At 44.5% G+C, this 26806-nt stretch overlaps 1 protein-coding gene across 3 annotated transcripts in view; it reads right to left on the minus strand.

Annotated features, from left to right (window-relative positions):
- Positions 1-26806, minus strand: part of FAT3 (FAT atypical cadherin 3) — an 801654-nt gene that overhangs the window by 10918 nt on the left and 763930 nt on the right. For all 3 annotated transcript variants that reach the window (XM_070782590.1, XM_070782589.1, XM_070782588.1), the window contains exons 22-24: positions 18686-19154; positions 3882-4035; positions 1269-1921 (exon numbers count right to left, since the gene is read on the minus strand). In XM_070782590.1, the coding sequence (XP_070638691.1) occupies positions 1269-1921; positions 3882-4035; positions 18686-19154 (1276 nt within the window). The remainder of the gene's footprint in view (positions 1-1268; positions 1922-3881; positions 4036-18685; positions 19155-26806) is intronic.

The raw sequence follows: 26806 nt of genomic DNA on the forward strand, positions 1-26806 counted from the left end.
GGAGTTCACTCAAACTCATGTCCATCGAGTCGGTGATGCCATCCAGCCATCTCATACTCTGTCGTCCCCTTCTCCTCCTGCCCCCAATCCCTCCCAGCATCAGAGTCTTTTCCAATGAGTCAACTCTTGGCATGAGGTGGCCAAAGCTTAAAGACACCAGGAGGCATGCCCCCTTCCTCCATGGAGGAACCCTTTATCTCCTTGACTACAGGTGCTTTCTACCTTCATTTAAAACCAGCCTACCCCCGCTTCTGCTCCAACATATATCAGAGTACTGTATCCCCAGCCTTTGGAAAGTCCAGCCACCCAGGGTGTTATTGCTGCTTGAATATAAAGCCACTAGGCCTGAGGAAAAGTCATAGGATACAACAGAGCTTGCCTGAATGATACTAGAGCGGGGAAAACAATCACCACTTCTCGCCTAGATGTTCGTAGAGGCCAACTAACTGCTTCGTTCTCGCTTACTTTCTGCTTAGTCTCTTTTCCACAGATTGGTCTGAATCATAGGTTAAAAATGGAAATTATATTGCGCTACTTTCCTGCTTAAAATTCTGCATTAGTGTTGCTCACCAAGCTCCAACTACATTGACCTTGTTTATGTTCTTCAATAAACTAAAGTCTTTCCCACCCCAGGGCCTTTGCACTTGTGGGTCTTCCTTTTGCCTATAATTCTGCTCCAGGAGGCCAATAGGAGAGGGAAACACTAGCATCTGGCCTGGACCACATTTCCTGCTTGTCTCCTGGACCCTGAGTTCCAGCCAAACAGAAGGACCTGCTCTTCTTCTGAATTTGTGGGTGCTTCTATGTGGGACACTTTTCTTTTACTAGACTTTTAATCCACCATGGTCCAGCTCCAGTGTCCCTCTGCCCCTCTCAAATCTTCTCCCTAAGACTGGAAATACTCCCCCTGACCTTCCAGAGCACACTTCCTGTATATTGCATATGTGGCTACCCTGCTTGGTTTACTGCCAAGAGTATGTTGTTATGAGAAGAGCATGGGTTTTAGAGGCTGGCAGCCCTGGGTTGGAATACCAACAGCCTCTTATGAACTCCGTGATGGTGGGCACCTTATGTATGTTCTCTAAGCTTCATTCTCCCCATCTGTAAATGGGGATAGGAACCAGAGCAATGTTTCAGAGCTGGTGTGAACCTTCAGTGTCAGGGCCTGTCCTAAGGAGAGCTCTGTGCCTCTGGGGTCGCTCTCCCTTCCCAAAGTTCCACTAAACACTGGTGGAAGCAATGCTGCTGAATTCCTCCTGCGGACTCACTCTCAGTGCCTGCGTCCCAGCCGTTCTTGCGGATGGAGTCGCAGTCGGAGCGGCAGGGGGACACGGCGGGCAGGTTGGGGGCCACGCTGCACACCACCACGCCCCGCCGAGCAGTCAGGATGCGTGGGGACTCGGGGTGGAAGGTGGTCATCTCCTGGGGCTCGCCGCCCAGCCCATCTCCGATCTTGTCCAGGTTGCTCCTGGAGTCGCCCTGGAAGCACGGGGTGTAGGCCATGGGGCGCACGGGCACCTGCGGGGGCCCGGCCTCCTGGTACGCGTGGCGGCCATCCCCGGCGCGCAGGCTCCGGAAGGGCACGCCGTTGCTCTTGCGAAGCAGGGCAGCCGTGGCGGGGTCCTGCACCAGCGTGATGTTGTTGCGGGAGTAGCTCTTGCGGAAGACCTTCTTGCGGAAGACGACGAAGAGGACGATGAGGGCAACGATGACCAGGAGCACTGCGGCGATGCCGATCAGCTCCTCCCTGCCCACGTAGGCGTGCCCGGCCTGGATGTTGGGCACCACCACCGGCCGCAGCCCGCAGTACTGGCCCACGTAGCCCGGCGTGCAGTTGCACACGAAGGAGCCGAACACATTGACGCAGGCGCCGCCGTTCTCACACTCCTCCCGCTCGCACTCGTTGACGTCCTCCTCACACCTTTGCAACAGAACACAAAAGCCCCCTCTTAAACAGCAGGGCTGGCGTGCGTCTGCTCTTACACGGACATCTTTCAGAACAGTAAAAAGCCCCTGTAGGGGCCCCTGAAGCAACACAGAAATGACGTGATGCAGGGTACACGGGAGATGCGTGGGCCCTAGGACATCCTCATCACGTGAAGGGCTTCCTACCAACCAGCCAATGCCATCTCTCCCGTACTCTGAACCTGCCCGGCTGGGTGGGGAGGAAAGGGCTGTCCTGGGAGAGAAGAGACGGCATGGAAAAAGAAACCAGAAATGCTGTTGAAGACATACTGGTCTTCAAATGCTCAGGGCCAGATGGATCTCAGAATGCAAAATTTTGCAATTTTAGAAATGACATACACTACGTGTCTTTCATATTATGTAAAATACCCACCCCATCCCACAAACTGGCATAGGACCTATCACCAAATATACCAGTGTTTCTACAGTGAAGCATATGGATAGTCACACTAAATGAGGGAAATAAAGACTAGAATAGCCTCGGAATGGTTTGCTTGGTTTTGCCAGCAAATGTTTGCCACAATTATATTCTCAATCTTTTTACTTCTTAGAGCTTTGGGGATTGTAGAATTGCAGATAAAGAGCTGTGAACCTAGACACCCCATACAGAGTTTCCCAGGAGGAGAAAGTTTTTGATTCTGACATTTCCCTCTAATGAACACAGTACTTTTTGGTCTCTTTGGGAAGCTAGAGTAATGGGGCATATGTAGGCACTGGGTGGAGGGATACTAGCAATGTTTATCTTCCAGATTCTATGCTTAGGTTTTTAAATTTTATTTTTATTTACTTAATGTGGGATCTAGTTAACTCACCAGAGATGGAACCTTGGGCCCCTATTGGGGAGCGTGGTCTCTCAGTCACTGGACTACCAGGGAAATCCCTGTGTTTCTGTTAAAGGCTAATGCTAACTCAGATTACCAGGGGGAAAATGATTAAAGCATTCTAATGAAAAATAAATCAACTTTATTCTCTTTAAAGCAATCCATGACTTGTTTTGAGTATAGTTAAAATAGGCAAACATGTAAGTCTTCCTCTGAGTTTAACGTTATTTAAGAATATAGTCTTTCCTCTTCCTTGTCCTCTACTTCTGCAGTTGTTCCGACATGTTCATTTTAAAAGGTCCGATCACGTATATCTTTGGTAATCCACCTTTTAAAATGTAGTCAAATGTCCCTAATGTGAACAGATTGAGGCCAGGTCAGCTGGAAATTAGTCAGAATCATGGAGTAGTTAAAAATAAATGCAGCTTTATTACTTTAAATTACATCCAACGATTCAAAGTCAGCTAAGTATTTCCTGGTAAAGTCCTCAGGAGATTTGCTTTAATGAATACATAAGACTGATCTGTAATTAGAATATCACTTTGCTTGAGATTTTATATATATATATATTTCTAAAACCATCAAGGATGGTTAAAATGGTGTTTTACTCAGAACTGAAAACATTTCCTTTCCATTTGGCTAACACTTTAATTTCCCTCATTCTTGGGGGAATAAAAGATTTTCAAAGTAAAGGTAAGTCTTTAGTTTCTCAGGGTGATCATAAAACCCTAGGCAGTAGAGTCCAGTTGATGAGTTCTGGGGAAATGCATAGCATATCTATCTCAGAATTATCCTGGAAACATTAGGTCATAGATGACTTTCTTTAAAAGAATTTTTTCCAGATTATATAACACATAGTACTTATATAACTTTTTGAAAATATAGAGAAGAATAAAGTAAAAATGTAATTTACCCATAATCCCACTCCTCAGAGATAATCCCTGATAACATTCTAGTCATTGGTAAGCACTCTTCATGTACAGGCATTAACCATTTGCCCATCCTATCAGTAGTAGATATTTTGCCCCAGTTAATTTTGTTTTCTTACCAAGAAGAGGCAGTGTAGAAAAAGACTAACTGCACAGTCGCACTTACGTGACTCCAGTGAGCCCAGCTTTGCAACTGCAGATGAAAGTGTTTCCTATGGGGTCGCAGGAGCCTCCGTTCCGGCAGGGGTTTGGGAAGCAGGCTGTGATCTCAGATTCACAGTTTCTCCCAGTGAATTGGGAGAGACAAGTACACTGATAACCTGGAGAAACAGAGGAGCTTGTGAGCCACGGATGCTGCTGCTGATGCTCAGCGTGCACAGACTCTTCAGTAATGTGGCCTCCTAATTCCTCTGAAGAGGGTCCAAATTCCAAAGATGATTAGCAAATTGGTTATTTTGAACTTGGAACACATCTTGCCACAAAAATGCCACGTAATGGTTTGTAGCTCGTGCTAGTCCACAAAAATTCATCTAATTAACCACATACATGAATGATAGTAAGAAGGGTGAAAAGACACCCAGGGAACAGATACCAAGAACAGAGATCAGGATGAGAAGGAAGATGCTTTCCCCACCACACTGCTACTGTAAAGACAGGATGTCTCTACGTAGGACTTTATCTAGGTACTGTGCTCATGGCATTACATCTCTTCCACAGCAGCTTCCTGAGAAGGGTGTGCATGAGGTCAAGTGAGACCTCACACAGCTGAACGTATTTTTACTCCATCATTACACTTTTTTTTTTTTTTTGATAATTAAGTTATGTATGGAATTCTAAGCAATTCCTTCTGTGTTACTTTTGAGAAATCCAAAGTCATTTTGGTTTCTGTGTGTGACCTGGTTTCTTTTCCTCTCTTAACAGTTTGGAAGGCCTTCTCTTGCTCCCAGTTTTCTGAGCTTTCACAATGATGTACACTTTCATGTGGGTTTACTTCAACCAGTCCTGGGTACTCAGTGGGATCTCTCACAAGCTGTAAATCGTAAGAACTTTGGGAAATTTTCTTTATTTCATTGATGATTTCCTTTCCTTTATTTTCTCTGTTCTATCTTTATGGAAGTTTTATGGTTTGGATGTCAGATCTTTTGGATTTTCTTTAATTTTATTTTTCTCTCTTAAATTACACCTATGTGGGGTTTTGTCTTACTTTCTGAGTTTATCATCTTTTGAAACTTTTATTGACATTTTCATATATGCTGAGTTTTTCCAAAGGCTCTTACTTTGTTCACTGAGCTTTTATTTTCTTAAAACACATAACATCCGGCTCCTGTTTTGAGGTTATACTATCTTCTCTTATTTCTCTAAAGATATTAATAATATGTTAATGAAGCACTCTCCCTGTATAGTATCTTCCAAGTCGCTTTTATCTGTTTCTGAGGTTTGGTCTCTGTGAAGGCAGACTTCCTATGTCCAGTTGACTAAGCTCTAGTGCCCAGTTACTGGTCAAACACTAGTCTAGATGTTGCTTTGAAGGTATCTGTGGATGTGATTAATATTTACAATGAGTTGGCTTTAAGTAGAACAGATTGGGCTTCCCACGTGGCACTAGCGGTAAAGAACCACCTGCCAATGCAGGAAACATAATGAGACGTGGGTTCAATCCCTGGGTCGGGAAGATCCCCTGGAGGAGGGCATAGCAGCCCACTCCAGTACTCCTGCCTGGACAATCCCATGGACAGAGGAGCCTGGCGGGCTGCAGTCTATAGGGTCGCAAAGAGTCAGACATGACCAAAGCAACTTAGCATGCATGCACAAAGCAGATTATCTTACATAATGTGGCTTCAGTTCAGTTCCGTTCAGGTGCTCCGTCATGACTCTTTGTGACCCCATGGACTGCAGCACACCAGGCCTCCCTGTCCATCACCAATTCCCAGAGTTTACTCAAACTCATATCCATTGAGTCAGTGATGCCATCCAGCCATCTCATCCTCTGTTGTCTGCTTCTCCCGCCTTCAATCTTTCCCAGCATCAGGGTCTTTTCAAATGAGTCAGCTCTTCACATCAGGTGGCCAAAGTATTGGAGTTTCAGCTTCAACATCAGTCTTTCCAATGAATATTCAGGACTGATCTCCTTTAGGATGGACTGGTTGGATCTTCTTGCAGTCCAAGGGACTCTCAAGAGTCTTCTCCAACACCACAGTTCAAAAGCATCAATTCTTCAGTGCTCAGCTTTGTTTATAGTCCAACTTTCACATCCATACGTGACTTTTGGAAAAATAATGTGGGTGGATCTTACCTATTCAAAAGAAAGCCTTAAGAAGAAGGAATTCTACCTCAAGACTGCAACACAGAAATCTTAGCTGTATTTCCAGCTCTGAGGATTTCAAATCAAAGACTGAAAAATGAACTCTTCAAGAATTTCTAGCCTGCTGTCCTGCCCTATAAATTTCAGACTTGCCAGTCCCACCATCCTATGAGCAAATTTCTTAAAAATCAATCAGTCTCTCTCTTTCTCTGTTTGTTTCTCTCCCTCCATACCTATCTATAATCTATATATCTATCCATCAGTCATCTATCTATCCATTCATCTATCCTATAGTTTCTGTTTTTCTGGGGAACCTTAAGACAGTCCCTATCTTCCAAATGAGAGGATTTCATTCCTTGTCTGATAATCCTGGCTTGTCAGTTCATACTGAAGAATGGGGTGGAAGAAAAGTAGAAATCTGATAGGAAGCTCTGAGAACATCAGTGGGGCTTGTCAACTATGATACGGTGTCAGTATCCTTGGGTGGGTCAATTTCCACAGTAATGACCCTTATCCCCTGTTCAGAGGGAGGGTGAATACCTGGTTTCTAACACATGGGGGATTGGGCCGTAGTAGAAGAAGTGTGTGGGTCTCAGCATGCAATGAGCACGTCATATTTACTGTAGTCCACAAATAACCATCCCCACTGTTATTAGAAGCGCTCTTGGGTTAATCTCTGCTCCCCCCAGTGGTCAGTGATTGATATTGGAATATTGTAGATTGATCTCTGCAGGTGTAAGATATTAATAATCTGTAGATTGAAATAGTGTATGCTCTCCGTAATGACTCCACACTCCAGAGAACTCTCACGTACAGGAGGACATCATGACTGTATGTGGGTGCTCATAGATTTGGAGAAAGACATCTTCAGGAGGCAAGTGGAAGAGGCAAGAAAGACATCTTCACATTCACAGAAGAAGGAATCTGTGTAGCCCCAGCCTCCCTGACACTAAGAATCACAGAGAACCAGAGATTGAAGCTCAGAGAGAGACACAAGACTCTTGAATGCAACACCAGTGAAACATCAGAGAATTAATTTATAAAGAAAGATCACTGTTGATGCAAGCTGTGTCCAGAGACAGCCGGCCTGAAGTCTGTGGGCAGGATGCTTGCTTCAAATTATGCTGCTGACTTGGGGCACTTTTTTCTCCAGTTTGGGAAATTGTTCACCTAAAGGGAAGTGGGGATTGCTGAAAGCAGTTGTAACTGGGAAAATATGCTTCTTTATGTCACCTGGCTAGTCTTTGGTGAGGGTGGCATGCCATTTAGAGACAGAGTGACTTGTGAGAAGGAACTCAGTTCCTTTTTAGACTAAAGGGAGCCGCGGGAGAAACAGGAATCTGCAAAGCACAGCGATGGTGAGGATGGGGAGGGCGGTCAGCCCAGGTAGGATTCCTCCTCTCCAGCTCCTATTTGACAAGCTTCTGGCTGTTTCTCAAACTATAGCAGAAGCGGGGGCCAGGGAGGGGCAAGCAAGGACTGTCTGAAAATAAGGGGCATTTGACTATCATGGAAACTGGCTGCTATGGAGGGTCACGGGTTTGATTTCTTTGATTTGGCGTCTCTGACCTTGGGAAATCAGAATTTAAAGTGAGGCCCTGCCCTCCAGGGTACCGTTGTACTCCCACACATTTCCTCCTGCTTTTCGTCACTTAGCAGTACCCGCTACTCGATGCGGCTGCCAGCCTGACTGTTTAACCTCCTCACTGCCACCACGTGTCTAAGCCATCAGCAGTGGCGTGCTGGAGCTGGCTCATCTAAGGTTGGGGGTACTGACTTTAAGTGTTCAAGAAGTTGGCAGACAGTTATTAAATCACTGGTAGCCTGATGCCAGCCAGGCTGGGAAGAGTTACACCACAGAAATCAGCAAACACTCAGATCACAAGTTTTATTTTTAGAGAACTGGTTTACCAGCACAACTGGGGATAGGGATACAAGGACAGAAAACCACCACCTATGAGCACAGAGATCACTACAAATCCTGCACAAGGAGAAGCCCTGTTCTGCACCTGAGAAAATTAGATGTCTATTTTGAAGGTGATGACGATGATGGTAGTTAACACTTAGTTACATTTATTATGGACCAAGGACAGTTGCTTTCGAACTGTGGTGCTGGAGAAGACTCTTGAGACTCCTTGGACAGTAAGGAGATCAAACCAGTTAATCCTAAAGGAAATCAAGCCTGAATGTCCACTGGAAGGACTGGTGCTGAAGTTGAAGCTCCGATACTTTGGCCACCTGATGTGAAGAGCCAACTCATTGGGAAAGATCCTGATGCTGGGAAAGACTGAAGGCAGGAGGAGAAGAGGGGGGCAGAGGATGAGATGGCTGGATGGCATCAGAAGCTCAATGGACATGAGTTTAAGCAAACCCTGGGAGACAGTGAAGGACAGGGAAGCCTGGTGTGCTGCAGTCCATGGGGTTGCAAAGAGTCAGACATGACTGAGCGACTGAACAGCAACAAAGGACAGTTCTAAGCACTTTACTTGTATTAACTCATTTAGGTCTCAAAACAAGCCTACAATAAAGGGACTATTATTATTATTCCAATTTTATAGATGGGGTACAGAGAAATAGATTATGTAGTCATGAAACTAGAGTGGACTTGAACCCCAGCAGTCTGGCTCCACAGTCCTGAGTTGTTCAGTTTTCTCCTGAATTGCATGTTTAACAGTCACACTTCATTGCACTCTCTATCTGAATTTCTCTGTTTATTAAAGGCAGAAGCAAACTCTCCAGGATCTGCTCTCTTGATCTCAAATCCATGGGACAAGAGAAGCAGAGCCCTTTGCAAGACATCTTGCTTTTGTGAGTGTTAGTCACTCAGTCATGCCAGACTCTTTGCGACCCTGTGGACTGTAGCCCACCAGGCTCCAGCAAGAATACTGGAGTGGGTAGTCAGTCCCTTCTCCAGGGGATCTGATTGACCCAGGGATGGAACCTGGGTCTCCTGCCTTGCAGGCAGATTCTTTACCATCTGAGCCACCAGGGAAGATTTCAGAACTTTAAATTTAGAGAGATTTTTACATTAACATGCTGAAAGGGAAAAGCAATTGGATTTTAAAAAGTAGTCAGGTTTTTTTTTTTTTTATGAAAGAAAAGTTATATTTGCTATTAAGCCTTTGCGAAAGTGGCTTGTTAATAAAATTAACTCATTCTAACAAAGTATTATTTATGATCTCATTATCATGGCCTGAGCCCTATTATTATTAATAATACTTTTTATAATATCAGCAAGTTTGCCATAATGATATTAAGTGATGTAATGTTTTAGTGGCTTAAAATCACTTTGTCATTCTATGAAGGTTCACAATAATTCCATGAAAGAAAATAAGAGGCTCCATTAACACCCTAACTCCCTGGGAGTGTTGGAGAGATGAGTGGCTTGTTCAAGTATGTACAGCTAGTAAGTGATGAATTTGAACTTGAATCCAGACTTTCAGATTCTCAAATATTTCTGAAAGACTGTATTGGCATTGGAACTTGTCACTAAGCTAGAACTTGCCACTTACTAGGCTCCCCACAACTCCCCAGGGAGCCAACGAGATGCAGGGAGATGGACAGCATCAGGCACCCTTCAGGGAGCCAAATAATCATAATAAAGATAACAACATATTAAAGCTTCTGCTTTTCCAAAGCATTACCATATATAAAATACAAATAGAGGGAAAGAATTCAAAAGATGGCCAGGCATTATTTGATCACAAATAATATTTTAACACTTTTGTGTACATGAAAGAAAAAATTCAGAGGTTAATCTCAAAGTTTTATTCAAAAGAGTGGATTCTTTTTTCTTGGGTTGGAAAATATCAAATAGGGAAACTATTAGCAAGAACATCAGCTTCTTACATGCTAGGAAAAATGCTAGGAGCTTTCCAGGCATTATCTCACTTAATAATTGATAAGAACCCTATGCTGAAAGTACCATTATTTTAAAAAATGGGAACTGAATCTTACATAGGATTATTTGCCCAAAGTTACATAGTCAACAAGTGGGAGATGCCACTTTATACCACTTTCCAGATTTAAAAAAGATAATTGAGTCTGTTGCTGTTTTGTAAGTAAACTCATTGTATCATTTCTTTTTTAGATTCCACATATAAAAGAATGAGCTTCTGGTTGTAAGGGGGAGGAATGGGAGGAAGGGATGGGTAGGGAGTTTAGGAGGGGCATGTACTCTGCTGTATTTAAAATAGATAAACAACAAGGGGCTCCCCAGGTGGTGCTAGTGGTACAGAACCCACCTCCCAATGCAGGAGACTTAAGAAATGTGGGTCCGATCCCTGGATCAGGAGGATCCCCTGGAGAAGGAAAACAGCAACCCACTCCAGTATTCTTGCCTGGGAAATCCCATGGACAGAGGAGCCTCCCAGGTGATGGTCCGTGGGGTTGCAAAGAGTTGAACACGACTGAGCAACTAAATAACAAGAACCAACAAAGACCTACTGCTGTATAGCACATGGAACTCTGCTCAATGTTATGTGGCAGCCTGAATGGTAGGGGAGGTTGGGGGAGAATGGATACATGTATATGTATGGCTGAGTCCCTCTGCTGTTCACCTGAAGCTATCGCATTGTTTGTTAATTGGCTACACCTGAGTACAAAATAAAAAGTTAAAAAAAATAAGATAATTGTTCTGTTAGCACTGAGACACACATGTGAAAAACACACACACACACACACACACACACACTTTTCACCTTGCAAATCCTTATGAAACGAGAAGTGTATTTTAAAGCCTTGCCTCAAAGCTATGCTCTTGCTTGCGATACTAGTTACAGCTGATGCAGATGATTTTGAAATCTGCACCCAGAAGAACTTAAAATGCCCTCTCCTTTCCTTGCTCAAAGAAGAACATGGCAAAACCTATTACATGCAATAAATGGAAATGGTTTCAGCAATTATAGGGTGAATTTGGATGGTGTAGGCAAATTATCAAGATCATTTCTATCTTACTCCTTTGACTTAGTAGTTGTTTTCTGATCTGATTCATCCAAGTGATGACTTCCACCTTCTGCCCCACTCGCTTGGTGGAGGTGAACATTATCCTGATTCGGTTTTGGCTCCTTGATAAGGAAACATCTGCCTTTTGCACAAAGAGGGAAATAATGGCAAATGTGCAACTAGCACTTGGGATCTGAAGTCAGCATCAACCACTATGCTTGCTCAGTTATGGACTGCATTTAGACACTCCAGGAACTTTATGATTTGGGGAGAGGGCGGTGATGTGGTGGGTACACATCTAAGTTCTGGCTGTTTCCCATCAGCTGAGCTGCCTGACCTCTAGGAACCTCCGTTTTTATCTGATAATTAAGCATCACTCATACCCACTCAGAGGATAATGAGGTTTCTGGATTCATCAACCACAATGAAGCCCACAAACATTAGGTGCTTTATTGTTGTAATTACTGTAATTAGAGTGGATTCAGAAATCAGCTTCGTTTCTCTTGCTCATAATCAAACAATGGAAAGCCATGAGTTTTTTTTTTTAACTCTGACTTGTAGGCAGTATCTAGAGAAGGGAATGGCTACCCACTCCAGTATTCTTGCCTGGAGAATCCTGTGGACACAGGAGCCTGGCGGGCTACAGTCCATGGGGTTACAAAGAGTCAGAAATGACTGAAATGACTTAACATGCATGTGGGCTATTTATGGGGAAATATTGAAACTTATGTCCATGTGAGTCTCAGTGAGCTTGAGAAAACTGCTGACCAAATTATTATGTGGGGTGCCACCCAAAAGTGGAGTGAGCTTAGCTGTGGCTTACAGCCTCTGTCACTACTTCACCCCCTCAACCTGAAGTCACTCAGACTTTCCTCTTTCCCCAAGCAGGGCCCATGCAATACCTTCAGACCTCATGAGATGAAAACTTTTGAAAGGGAGCTCTCTAACTTTCCCAAGGAAAGCTGGGTCACAATTCCCACACTATACATTGGGCTGAGCCTCTAATACTTTCCTTGAGGATCCAGAAACACTTACTGTGTTAACAATATTAAACACACTGTAACATTTCACTTTCTAGCATGTTCTTTTGTGTGTGCACAAAATTTGAGTGCTTTAGGGTTTTGAGTTTTTCTATTAGGATCAATAAAATATTATTAATGCTATTACTATGAGGTTTTTCTAAAGTAATCCCCAGAAAGTTAATTCAGTATTTAGAAGAAAGACACCCAGGGGAAAAAAAAAAAAAAAAAAAAAACTTTTCCCCCTCATAAGCTTCAAATCTTAGTCAAATTTGTCCACAGTATATTATCTTGGAGCCTGGGTTTTTTGTCCCCCATGCTAAGTGGGCCAGTGGACGGAGCACACCCAGGAAACCTGTCCAATTCTTTTAAGCCCGCCATGAAGGGAGGGAGGCCGCATAAGTGGATCCGTTGGTCACAGAGACATCAACAGGATCCTAGAACTTAACACAGGGCTTTGCACAAGTCAGGCAATTGATTAGAGCTTGATAGACTGAATTAATCTAGACATTTACAAGTTAGGGGCTCAAAACATCACCCAAAGTAGCACAGGTCACCCTGTAACTGAAGATGCTTCTGTGCCCAGCTATTTACAACATCTGGGAACTTGCTGCCTTGTGCACGTTGCTTAGAGGGGGAAGGTACACACTATTACTTTTACCTTTGAAAGGGAGCTCAGGGTGACCCCAAACTTCTGAGGAACAAAGTTCAATCTTTACATTAAAGCAGTTATTACAAAATGCAGGCTATGCACCTGACATTCAATTTCTGAATGTCCTATGTCTCCTGGAATTCACTGATTCACATTCTGGCAAATAAGGAATTTATTGGGATTCTCAAATGTCAGTGGTTCTCAAGTTCAGAACTGCATAGACTTTGGAGGCTTGTTATAAACAGAGATGCCTGAATTCTACTCTTGCAGATTCTGAGATTCTGATTTGTAGGTTTGGATCTTTTTCTTTCTCCAAACTTTTCACTGATAATTTTTTTTTTTTTTTTTTGGTGGTAAGTTCAGGAATTTGCAAAATACAACTCAGTGACCTAGCAGAAAGTTCCTCTGACGTAGAAAAAGAATGACTGGGGCAAGTCAACAGATTTTCCTTTCTCCTTAACAAGCAAGAGAGTCTTCTAGAACAAGATCTCATTTTAATCAAGTTCTCAGGTGGTGCAGAGGCACTGTGGAGTTTGAGAAATACTATATTCAACACGCAAAAGCAGAATAGAACTTGTTTCTTTTTTGGGGGGGCGGTTCAGGGCAGTTCGGAGACAGAGAGATAAAGCAGCATGTCACTGAGGGATCTTGTTAAAAACACAGATTCTGATTTATTCTCAGATGCTGCATTTTTAACATTTCCAGTGATGCTGCTGCTACTGTTGCTTGGAACACATTTTGAGTAACAAAGGTTAAGAGTGTAGGCTGGGGGCAGGGGGCAGGAGTTCCACAAACAGGCATCAAGTCCTGGCTTCCCGACCTTACTAGCGGTGTGCCAGTGGGCTGGTTACTTTTTCATCAGAAAAATGGGAGTTGAGGGGAGCAAAGAATACCACTGATCCAGGTACAGGTGTGAGAGCTGGACCATAAAGAAGGCTGAGCACAGAAGAATTGAAGCTTTCAAGCTGTGGTGCTGGAGAAGACTTTTGAGTGTCCCCTGGACAGCAAGGAGATCAAATCAGCCCATCCTAAAGGAAATCAACCCTGGATATTCATTGGAAGGACTGATGTTGAAGCTGAAGCTCCAATACTTTGGCCACCTGATGCAAAGAGCTGACTCATTGGGAAAGACCCTGATGCTGGGAAAGATTGAAGGCGGGAGGAGAAGGGGACAACAGAGGATGAGATGGTTGGATGGCATCACCTACTTAATGGGCATGAGTTTGAGCAAACTCTGGGAGACAGTGAAGGACAGGGAAGCCTGGCGTGCTGCAGTCTATGGCGTCACAAAGAGTCAGACACACTTAGCGACTGAACAACAACAAGGGTATTTGGGTGAGAACTGTATCTCAGTGCAGAAGCACTTACAAGTGCTTACCACAGTGTCAAGGACATAGTAACAAACAGACATGTTAACAAATAGGGCTCTATCACTGAAAGTTATAAACTTCTCATTTTAAGATTGAGCTGTAATAACCTAGAGGGGTGGGAAAAGGTGGAAGCTGGGAGAGAGATTCAAGAATGAGGGGACATATGTACACCTATGGTTAATTCATGTTGATGTATGACAGAAATCAAACCAATATTGTAAAGCAATCATCAATCAATTAAAAAGATAAATATTAAAAAAAAAAAGAGTTAAGTTTTCAGTCTTATGAAAGCAGCCTCAATGAGTGTTTCTGCCTGGAAGTCTCAGTTGCCACACTGCTTTGCCAAATTATAGTTTATCTGCACTGTGTTTTCTGGTCACGGGCTTTAGCTGAGCAGGACGAGACTCTGAGGACTGAGACCCGCATATTCAGACCATGGGTGCTCCCTGGGCTGCTGCCGACCCACTGGGTCTGGAAGCACAGGGGTCACAGTGGGACTAGGCTAGTTCTTTTCCACGGTGGTTGCTATTTCCAGCTCATGTTTATGAAATACATATAATTTTAAGGCTTTGCCAAGAGAGAGCCTTCCCTCTGTGGTTGATTTTCAGAGTCATAATTACCCTCTTATTACAAGTCAGTGTTCTGGGCCCTGACTCCCCTGGGTTCTTGTGGCCGGCTCGTGGGACAGACAGAGGTATAACACTGGTCAAATCTGCTGACCATGCTGTTCCGAGCTAGCAGACTCGGCAGCCTTGTCAAGGGTTTGAGTGGGCTTGGAAGTGGTTCGAGCAGAATCCTGCTTCTCTGAAAGAAATATGCTTCATGCTCTGGGTTGCCCACTTTTAAAACTCTGAATGATCTGAACAAGAGTCTGGTGCTAAGATTGTCATGATTTGAGAGCAGAGGTTTATCAGGACAGCCAATGACCAATATCCTCCAGCATCCTCTAAGATCCAAGAGAATGATTGTAGAAACATATGTGTCATGGAAGTTTAGAGTGACACATAACTCAGGGCTGCAACAACAGCAAGATGCTCAGATAGCTGTGTTATCAACATTCTCATGTGCAAGGAGTCATTTAAGCACCTTGCTCTACTTTCTCCAGCTCAAATTTCCTCTTTGACTGCTCCTTGCATTCTAGCCTTTGATCTGGGGAAGTAAGACTCTTTCCCTGTGATTAGATACCCTGGTAGCCAGAGGGAATTCTTCCAGGCATGAATATTCTTTCATTAATGACAGTCTCTTTGTTCTTTTTATTTTTTCTCTTTTTCTTTCTTGTTCTTTTTAAATCATCACTCACAACTGAGATGATTTCTCCCTTATTTTAAATAACCTTATAATTAGCTAAACAGTTCACAGATATGAGTTAAAGGCCAGACTGTTGGTTCTGCCTTTTCTTGCTCCCCCTACACTTCCCTACTATTTAGCACCAATTTAGGAGGGATTGGGGGCAGGAGGAGAAGGGGACGACAGAGGATGAGATGGCTGGATCATCCATGATGGCATGATGGCATCACTGACTCAATGGAAGTGAGTCTGAGTGAACTCCGGGAGTTGGTGATGGACAGGGAGGCCTGGTGTGCTGTGATTCATGGGGTCGCAAAGAGTCGGACATGACTGAGCGACTGAACTGAACTGAACTGAGGGCATGCATGCATGCTAAGTCACTTCAGTCATGTCCGACTCTGTGCAACCCTATGGACAGCAACCCACCAGGCTCCTCTATCCACGGGATTCTCTAGGCAAGAATACTGGAGTGGGTTGCCATCTACTTCTCAATTTAGGGCAGCAGTCCTCAAACCTTTTGGCACTCAGGGACAGGTTTGGTGGAAGACAAGTTTTACATGGACCAGGGGTGGTTTGTAGATGATTCAGGCACATTACATTAATTGTGCCCTTTATTTCTATTACTATTACATCAGCTCCAGCTCAGATCATCAGGCATTAGATCTTGGAGGTTGGGTGCCCCTCATTAAGGGAATTTGCAGATGGGATATGGGGACCCAGCAAAAAACCCTCTCATGTGAACAGAGAGTGGGGCAAGAAAATGGATTCTCTCTCCTCTTTTCTAGAAGCTAAGACCCCAATCCTGATAGCTAGGCAGCAAATAGGTACCTCCTCAGAAGAGGGCTCTGCAGTCCCCATGGAAGCAAGTCCTCTTGGATTTCTTGGTGAGTTGCCAGGAGTGTGCTGGCCCGGGCTCAGCACTGCTGTGCACAGTACTGCCCTTTCTGGATCATGCCCGGTGGGGCGGGTCCTGAGATAAGGACCAGGGGGTTCTCTCAACTAACTCTCTCATAAGAGGTAGTAGGTTTGGGAGAAGGGAGATGGAGATGAGGAAAGATACTTTGTTTTAGGAAAATATGAGCTCCCAGGAGAAAGCAAAGATTTGAGCTGATAAAAGAAAGACTTTATTCCCTTGAAAGAAAGAATACCTGCCACAGAATCCCAATCCCAAGTCCAAGTATAGGGGGAAGCTGGGGAGCAAGGGACAATGAGGTGTTTGACAGCGGATGCAACCTATGGGCAAAGCTGGGTCTCTGGGGAAGGAAAAGCATGGCACGTTCTTTAGACCATGTGAAAAAGTATCAATATATGGCAGGTGGGTCCTCAGTCCTAAACTTTGGTTACGCCAAATGAGCTTTAAAAAACAAAGGACAACTGCTATTTCTGATGGGGGTCATAGATATTTAATGAACATACCTGCACTGAAAACTTAGTTCAGGGATTTTTATGGTAATTAGAGAAGGATGAGCCCTGAAGAATTGATGCTTTTGAATTGTGGTGCTGGAGAAGAGTCTTGAAAGTCTCTTGGACTGCAAGGAGATCCAAGCAGTCAATCTAAAGGAAATCAGTCCTGAATATTCATTGGAAGGACTGATGCTGAAGCTGAAGCTCCAATACTTTGGGTACCTGATGTGAAAAACTGACTCATTTGAAAAGACCCTGATGCTGGGAAAGATTGAAGGTGGGAGGACAAGGGGGTGACAGAGGATGAGATGGTTGGATGGCATCACCAACTCAATGGACGTGAGTTTGAGCAAACTCTGGGAGATAGTGAAGGACAGGGAAGCCTGGTATGCTGCAGTCCATGGACTGGCAAAGAGTCAGACATGACTTAGCAACTGAACAACAACAAAATTAAAATATACACTGAAGAAAAAACAAGCTCCCTTAGTCTTTTTCCTTAACACAGTGATTATTATTATTTTCATGCTAACCCATTGTGGAAACCCATAGCTTTGCCAGCAAAACAACATCCTGCCACTGTTAAAAGTATGTTACAATTTGTGGCTGTGGACCCAGTATTTGACATGGAGTGGTGTTCTATTTCAACCCAATTTAATTATATGCTCCCTTTATATATCGTGGATAGCTCACACTAGCAGAATTGTTTTGGCTGGTGAAAAACTGGCCATGACTTGTCATAATAGGCTGCTTTATAGAACCACTGAAGTATAGTTACTGCCCATCATTTGAGAATTATGGCACCATAACAACCCTTTATTTACATATACTGCTGAGACAGTAAAAAAAGCAAATAGATTTCTTAAATCGAGACAGCAGAAATCTCCCCCCAGGGCAAGTGGCCCTCGTTGCGGCAGTAACATATGCAAGCCTAAATAACTTCGGTGTCCATGTTTCAGTAGCGCATCATTTCATGGGCAGTTCGCAACATTCTAATAATAAAATGGAGTCTAAATTTGGAGTTGGGCTTCACCAACAGTAGATGGTAATGTACACAGCGAAATCTCTATGTGATTTGTGAGGAAGGTTTAAATTTGCTAATCACACTCCCACTGAGAGATTCCACAGAGGGCCTCAAGTGGAATCAGATGGCAAAGCCTTCAGCCAGGAGAGCCTGACCTAGTTTATGTTAACTCAGATCCTGCATCTGAGTAAAGTCAGGGATTCTTCCATCTTCAGACTCCTTGACTGAAAGAGTCTTAGCTTTCCCCTCATACAACAGAAACCCTCTATAAATCCACACCATCCCTGCCTCTCCCCCTCTTTTTTTGCCTACTCCATTCTGTCCTCTTCATGATCTCTGGGGAAAATTGTACTGCGGTAAAGCATCATTGCTCTCATCGACTGTCTTGATGGTTCATGTAAATTGCCTTCTCCTTGTTCTTTTGGAGTTGCACTAAGCTTATTTGTAATACACACATTTTAAAAGCTTCCTCCAAAACATCTCCTCTACACTTCTGTTTCTAGGGTGGCGTATTCACCCTCAGGTGCTCATTAGCTTCTAGTAAAGTCCCATGTCTGCCTGTGAAAGGGTAGTGCGTGGTCATTACAACTCAGATTGTTACCAGTCTTTCTGCAGTTACATGCAAGTGGTCCAAAGTGGGCAGATACTTCAAAGGGCATCCTGTTCCTCTGGGCGGCTGAGACCTGGGAAGGTGTGGAGAGGGTGGGGAGAGGACACCAGACAGCACCTTGAAGGCCCCTGCAGCTGGCCTTCTGGGCCCTTGGGATTCTGCAAAGCGACTGGCTCCTTTAATTGCCAGCTTTCATCAGGGGGTTAAGAGGCTGAGCCAGCACGGAATCCACCTCTCTGGGAGAGCACTCGGGTTGGTGATGCTTGAGAGAGCAGTCCGGCAGGTCTGCCTCCCCCTACCATCCCACCCCCTATCCCTCCCATCCCCCTTCCCCCCATTGGCGGGAGCCCAGGGCGCTCACCTCCGGAGGCCAGGCCTGCACAGCTGCCTCCGTGCTGGCAGGGCCCGCGCTCGCAGGCGTCGGGGTAGAGCACGCAGCCCAGCTTCAGCTCGGTCAGGCCCACCACCTCGGCGAAGCTGCTGCGCTTGTTCTGCAGCGGCAGCTCGTTGTTATTCAGCACCACGGAATCCAGGCAGCCCTGGAAGCCGCTCAGCACCTGCGTGACCCGCGCGTCGGTCAGGCTGCGGATGCTGTCCGCCTGCACCAGGGCCCCGAAGTAGATGGCGCTGTCGGTGCCCAACGTCTGGAAGTAGAGGGGCGCCCGGCGGCGCTCCACGTAGCTGTCGTCCAGGGCCAGGCTGGTGAAGTTGCGGTTGAGCTCCAGGAAGACCGAGTGCCAGCTCCCGTCGTTGACTGCACGGCCCGAGATGCCCAGGATGCCGGGGCCGCTGCCGCAGTCCAGCTGAAACCACAGCCGGCCATCCACGATCTGTGCGGAACCAACACCGGGGCGCTTTTCAACGTGCATATGGCCATGCACTCCTGGGCACCCTGTTCCCAACCCCCATTCCCAACTGGGCTTTTGATCCACTCACAAATCTGCTATGGTTTGGTTTTTAATAATCACGCTTTCTCCTCATTATATGCCATGCAGATGCATACCTGAGATTTCACAAATTGTCTTGTAATTAGCAATAGGAGTGCAGGCTCAGAAATCCACACTAATATTTCAGAATATTCCTATTTTGTCCATTTCATCCTTTAAAAATTCACCGCAGTTTTCTCTTTAGGGGGTTCGTTTATTCTGTGTGCCCTTCCAAACTATGACCAGCACAGAGTGAGTTTCTGTGAACTCATTAATATTCATTTACAAATATTTATTGAACATCTACTGTGTGTCAAGCAGAGTGGCAGTGCCTGTGAGGACCACTGAGCAGAGTTGTCACCTCTGTCCTCCCAGGGCTTCTGTTTGAGTGGGGACACGGCCATGAGTCAAATAAGCCCAGAAACACATGTATACGCCCCAAGAAAGTCTGTGTGACTGTGCTGTAGGGGGTGAAGGAGGCCACGTAGATGTCTTACTTTCCAGCTTCATGCATGTGTAAGGTTTAAAAACTCTCTTATTAAATGCTAGCCATCTCCTTACAACAGTTCTTCAGGGTTGCTATTCATCATTTAGGTTACGATTATCTTATAAAGTCCTCAGGGCTTGGCCAGTTGCTAGGAACATATGTATATTCACTGCTACATTAAAAAGGGATAACCAACAAGGACCTACTGTACAGCACAGGGAACTCTGCTCAATGTTTTGTGGCAGCCTGGATGGGAAGGGGGTTTGGGGGAGACTGTATGGCTGAGTCTCTTCGCTGTTCACCTGAAACTATAACAACACTGTTAATCAGCTGTGTCTCAATACAAAATAAAAAATTTAAGAAGAAAAGAATGGATGTGTATTTCATGACCTCAGGAGCTCCAGAAGGATCTGGCTCACTGTGTACACCTTGCAGATACTCCCAGCCCCTGGTCTGGGGTCAGCTACAGAGAACCGCCTGCTGTTTCTGTTGCCCTGGTGAGGGAAGGCACCCAGGGCTCCCCCGCCCCAAGCAGGCTAACTCCAAAAGGATAGCAAACTCAGGGACACGTGCTACCGGAGGATGCCAGCGGGCTGAATGCTGCTGGGCCGGTCCTGGTCCTCCAGGGAGAGCCAGGATCAGCTGCTGCGGAGGAGACAGGCTGGCCTTTCCTCTGTCGCCCACCCTCATGTGCATTTCTCAGAGATGCGAGATGGTGTGAGGATCCAGGGAATGAAGGCCAGAGCACTGTCTTGTCAACAAGTCAGTGTTGGGCCAAGAAGGGATTCATGGCCAGAAAGCATGAAACAGAAGCTACGGTTCTGTCCTTTGTGAACCAGCAGAAGAAGCCTGTGGAGGCCAGCCTCTGAGTCACGCCAGGGCAGCCAGCCTTCACCTAGGATCTGCCGACATGCGCAGTCTTGTGCCAGGACTTGGGGAGAGAGCAGGAGCTTATAGAGAGATAAAGGGAAATGGACAGAGGGGAAGGCACAGGGGTGCTCAGGGCACTGGTGCCAGGGAGGTAACAGTGTCACAGAAATAACCTGAATCCATCTTTCCAAGATGCATTTGGCTCCTGACAGACCTGTTAGGGATGGGTACAACAGCACTCACCCTCACAAATGGGATACTTTTCTATGTCTCAGCATTTTTTGCAGACAACTAATTCCTAGGGACTCTCACTTCTGCCACTGAGACTCTATGAACTCATTGGCATCCTTTCTTCCTACATATAAAGTTTATGCCACGTAATATGTGTATATGAAAGGCAGGAGGCTCTGTGAAGCAGGCAGAGCCTTGGGAATTTAGGAATGAGAAATCAAATTCCAGCTTTGTCATGTATCACACAGGTTCCCTAGGGGGTTTGAAAAGTGAAAGTGTTAGTTTTTCAGTCGTGTCTGACTCTTTGCAACTCCATGCACTGTAGCCCGCCAGGCTCCTCTGTCCATGGGATTCTCCAGGCCAGAATACTGGAGTGGGTTGCCATTCCCCTTACCAGGGATCTTCCCAACCCAGGGATTAAACCCAGGTCTCCCATATTGTAGGCATATTCTTTACTGTCTGAACTACCAGGGAAGCTCTGGGTTTAAGACCCCTTATAGCAATGGCACCCCACTCCAGTACTCTCGCTTGGAGAATCCCATGGATGGAGGAGCCTGGTGGGCTGCAGTCCATGGGGTTGCGAAGAGTCGGACACGACTGAGCGACTTCACTTTCACTTTTCACTTTCTTGCATTGGAGAAGGAAATGGCAACCCACTCCAGTGTTCTTGCCTGGAGAATCCCAGGGACAGGGGAGCCTGGTGGGCTGCTGTCTATGGGGTCGCACAGAGTCGGACACGACTGAAGTGACTTAGCAGCATAGAGAAAGCAGAGAGAACTGCTGTGGCTTATTTTACAAGGAGAATGAGTCCATTACAGAATTGTCAGCCACCTGTACAAGGTACATACATCCTGTGCTCAGTAATACAAATGTATGCAGGCAGAAAGACTGGAGACAAATTTTTATTTTCAGAGATCATTCATGTGTAATCTATGCTGTTGTTTTTGTCATTTTTTTGGTCGTTGTTCAACAAAATGTACTGAATGAATATTGTAAATCATGCCAGAATACTTGCTCAGTGACAACTCCTGGATAATATCCATATTTTTATTTCAATGTCAGTAATAGAACGATCAAATGTGACTTTGGGGACTACCTGCCTCTGGCACAGTCCATCTGTTGTAGTGTTCAGTGGCTGTAGAGTCTATAGGGGTCCCCAGTCTATCAAGGAAAATCTTGGGGTGAGGGTGCAATTCATCTAAGGCTTTGTAAAAGGGTGTATTTAATTAATATATTACTTGGTACATTCCCCTCCCTAACCCTAACCCCCATCTCTTGGGATAATAAGTTATAAATTCATCTAGGAGAACTTATGTGGCTCTGATGTAGTCACATACATAGATGTTCTATCACTAAGGAAGACAAAATTATCCCTTGGTAATACAGTGTATGGTTAAGCTTACTGTTTTCTTTTTCCTATTGAAAAAAAATAACAGCAACAACATAGCTGAGTGAATACAAAGCCGGACACCTACATGACCCCCAGCTTTTGGAAACAAAAGTGACTTATACCTTCTAAATTCTAGGAGTTTGGAATTTTAAGCCTTGTCTAGATATTCTTGCCTGGAGAATCCCAGGGATGCGGGAGCCTGGTGGGCTGCCATCTATGGGGTCGCACAGAGTTGGACACGACTGAAGCGACTTAGCAGCAGCAACAGCAGCAGATGACAAAGTAGAATACTGATACCAAAAGCTACCTTGTAAAAAGTCAATATCTGGCTATTTTACAAGTATATTATGCCAAGAGGAGGAGAGAATGCTTTCATAGCTGAGTCCTCTCACCTTGGAAAATTACACTCTGATCAAATTTAGTTTTTCTGTCTTCAGAATGGGGTCTATCCAGTTTTAAAGAATCTCTCTTTTAAGAGGACAAAGCTTCTTCAAAACAGAGGGCAAGTTAGTTTAACAGAAACTGAAGTGTACGAGAAACTGTAAGAAGAGTCTACAGCAAGGATCTGAAATGGTGTGTGTTTGTCGGGGTGGAGAAGTGGAGACAGGCAGGCAATGCGTTCAATTAAAGCATAATGTCACAAAAGGTGCAGGTATTCAGGGTTGTCTGAAGTCAACAATGTGGTTTAACCTGGATCTTCAGTGGCTTGGGGTTAGGGAGACAAATTATCAGAGCTATAAGTCACCTTGTAAGAAAGCAGGATTTTGAGTAAGAAAGTATGAATTACAGTGCAAAGTCTGACTGCTGTCTGAAGCAGTCAGTGTGCGGCTCTGGAAGTGCACATCATCATGAACTTGTAAGAAGGTTACAGATACTCTTTGAAAGGGAATGTTTCGAAACCTATTTTTAAGATGGCCATTAGTAGCTATCTGGCATACAGTAGGATGGACACAATAAAGGTAAGGTCCTAGTAGAGGCAGAAGAAGAAGGAGGCATGGAGAAGGCCATGGCAACCCACTCCAGTGTTCTTGCCTGGAGAATTTCAGGGACAGGGGAGCCTGGTGGGCTGCTGTCTATGGGGTTGCACAGAGTCAGACACGACTGAAGCGACTTAGCAGTAGCAGAGGCAGATGGGATTAAGAAGAGGTGGCAAGAATACACAGAACTGCACAAAAAGGTCTTAATGACATGGATAACCACGATGCTGTGATCACTCACCTAGAGCCAGACATCTTGGATGCAAAGTCAAGTGGGCCTTAGGAAGCATCACTATGAACAAAGCCAGTGGAGCTGATGGAATTCCAGCTAAGCTATTTCCAATCCTAAAAGATGATGCTGTTAAGTGCTGTACTCAATATGCCAGCAAATTTGGGAAACTCAGCAGTGCCCAGAGGACTGGAAAATGTCAGTTTTCATTCCAATCCCAAAGAAGGGCAGTTCCAAAGAATGTTCAAAGTACTGAACAATTGCACTCATTTCACATGTTAGCTGGTTATGCTCAAGCTACGTGAACTTAGAATTTCCAGATGTACAAGCTGGGTTTAGAAAAGGGAGAGGAACCAAAGATCAAACTGTCAACATTTGTTGGATCACAAAGAAAGCAAGGGAATTCCAGAAGAACATCTGCTTCATTGACTATGCAAAAGCCTTTGACTATGTGGATCACAACAAACTGTGGGAAATTCTTAAAGAGAAGGAAATATCAGACCAACTTACTTGTCTCCTGAGAAGCTTGTATACAGGTCAAGAAGCAACTGTTAGAACCTTATGTGGAATAACAGACTGGTTCAAAATTGTCACCCTGTTATACGCAGAGTACATTATGCGAAATGCCAGGTTGGGTGAAGCACCAGCTGGAATCAAGGTTGCTGGGAGAAATATCAACAACCTCAGATATGCAGATGATACTAATTTAGTGGCAGAAAGTGAAGAGGAACTAAAGAGCCTCTTGATGAGGGTGAAAGAGGAGAGTGAAAAAGTTGGTTTAAAACTCAACATTCAAAAAACTAAGATCATGGCACCTGGGCCCATCACTTCATGGCAAATAGAAGTGGAAAATGTGGAAACAGTGACAGATTTTATTTTCTTGGGCTCCAAGTCTCCAAAATCACTGTGAACAGTGACTGCAGCCATGAGCTTAGAAGACGCTTGCTCCCTGGAAGAAAAGCTATAAAAACCTAGACAGAGTATTATAAAGCAGAGACATCACTTTGCTGACAAACATCCGTATAGTCAAAGCTATCGTTTTTCCAGTAGTCATGTATGGATGTGAGAGTTGGACCATAAAGAAGGTTGAGTGCTGAAGAATCGATGCTTTCAAATTGTTTTGCCTGAGAAGATTCTTGAAAGTCCCTTGGACTGCAAGGAGATTACACCAGTCAACCCCAAAGGATATCAACCCTGAATATTCATTGGAAGGACTGATGCTGAAGCTGAAGCTCTAATCTTTGGCCACTTGATGCAAATAGCCGACTCACTGGGAAAGACCTTGGTGCTGGAAAAGACTGAAGACAAAAGAAGAGGGTGACAGAGGATGGGATGGTTTGATGGCATCACTGACTCAATGGACATGAACTTGAGCAAACACCAGGAGATAGTGAAGGACAGAGAAGCCTGGTGTGCTGCAGTCCATGGAGTTGCAAAAAATTGGACATCCCTTAGTGACTGAAAAACAACAACATACAGTGATGCTCAAAAAATATAGTTTTAATGAATACACAATGAATAAATCTCAGTCCTCTGAATCTCTTCTTTTGATAAACAGTGTAGTACCCCTGATCTGCTGCCACTGCCAGAGGCCAGGTCCACTATTGATTAGTTAAGGCAAGTCACTGAAGCTCTCTGAACCTCAGTTTTCTTAGAGGTGAAAAAGTAGGCACTTACACGTGTGCATAAGAGAGTGAGAATAAAAATACATGGAAGCTGCTGTAAAGCACAGGGAGCTTAGTCTGGTGCTCTGTAATGACCTAGAGGGATGGCGGATGGGAGGGAGGTTCAAGAGTGAGGATACAGGTATACACACACTATTCACGTTGTACAGCAGAACACACACAACATTGTAAAGCAGTTATCTGGGCTTCCCTGGTGGCTCAGATGGTAAAGAACCTTCCCACAGTGCAGGGGATTCAGGTTTGATCCCTGGGTAGGGAAGATCCCCTGGAGAAGGAAATGGGAACCCACTCCAGTATTCTTGCCTGGAGAATTCCATGGACAGGGGAGCCTGGCGGGCTACAGTCCACAGGGCCACAGAGTTGGACACCATGGAAGAGACTTAGCACATACACTAATGAGCAAGTACCTTCTTGTACTTTTGCTATAATATTGGACCTGAAAGACTAACATAGGGAAAAATATTACTTGTGTCTTGGGAATCTCTCCTAGTGATCCAACATGTTTCTTTTATAGGTTTGAGGAGAGCCACGGAACCTATCCCACCATTTTCATCATGACTTTAGCTGCCAGGAAATTCAGAGCTATGGTCTGTGTTCAATCAATCCCTGGTCTAGATTTTTCAATGGTCTGTTCATCCCTATTTTACTAGTTGAGTGTTAGCCTTTTGTTTTTTATCTTTTTAAAAGTTCAAGTATAATTAACTTATTATATTAGTTTCAGGTGTGCCACATGGTGAATCAATATTCTTATACATTACAAAATGATCATCAGTGTTGAGTCTGGCTACTATCTGTCACCGTACAAAGTTATTACAGTATTATTGACCACATTCCCTATGCCATATATTACATCCTCATGGCTTATTTATAACCAGAAATCTGTTCCTCCTGATCCCCTTCCCCTAATTCACCTATTCCTGTTTTCATCTTAATGGTGCTTTGATTTTATCCCTTCTGAGTTTTTACAGTGAGCCTGGAATCTCTTTTGGAAGTGACAAAGTATTAATCATAAACAGAAGGATGAGCACCTCCTTGTCCATGAGCACGTTCATTTCCTGAGGTCTCCATGCAATTCTTCAACTGTCTTCGAGGGGTACCCTCTACCTTGCAGGTCATCTTAAGTACTTTTTAGAGAACGTGCTTTGGCTGGGAAAATATAAACAACCAAGAGGTGCAATTTAAACAAAGCACTGCAGTGTAGTCATTGCACCAAAGTACAAGGCACACTGAACCCAGAGCCAATGAAATTAAATCTTGCATGAGGCTGAAAATGTTAAGCAAACAGATTCAAATCCCCTCAGTGGATATTCCTGGCGACTGCAGGGGAGTATCCGCAGTAGTTTAGTACAGCTGTGTCCTGCTTTGGGCAAAGCCAACATATGAAAAGCAAACTTACCCAACAGACAGATTGGGGCAGGGGTGACTATTCACATCACAAAGGGATTAATGGAAGGGTTCCTTCAAATAGCAAGCATCCCTGGTTTATTAGACTTCCATTTATAGAGATTCAATTTACACAACTCTCAGAAACACACTTGTTTCATGAAATACAATATACCTTAGGAGCTAGAGCCGTGTAAAAGGTTGAATTATTCTTCTTTCCCATCCCTAGGGTTCTGCACATTTTAGACGTTTGCCAGTGAAGTGTCAAATGACACGTTCCGTTTTAGGATCAAGCCATGCATAT

Source organism: Bos indicus, chromosome 29 (assembly GCF_029378745.1).
Source record: "Bos indicus isolate NIAB-ARS_2022 breed Sahiwal x Tharparkar chromosome 29, NIAB-ARS_B.indTharparkar_mat_pri_1.0, whole genome shotgun sequence".
In the NCBI taxonomy this organism is placed as follows: domain Eukaryota; kingdom Metazoa; phylum Chordata; class Mammalia; order Artiodactyla; family Bovidae; genus Bos; species Bos indicus.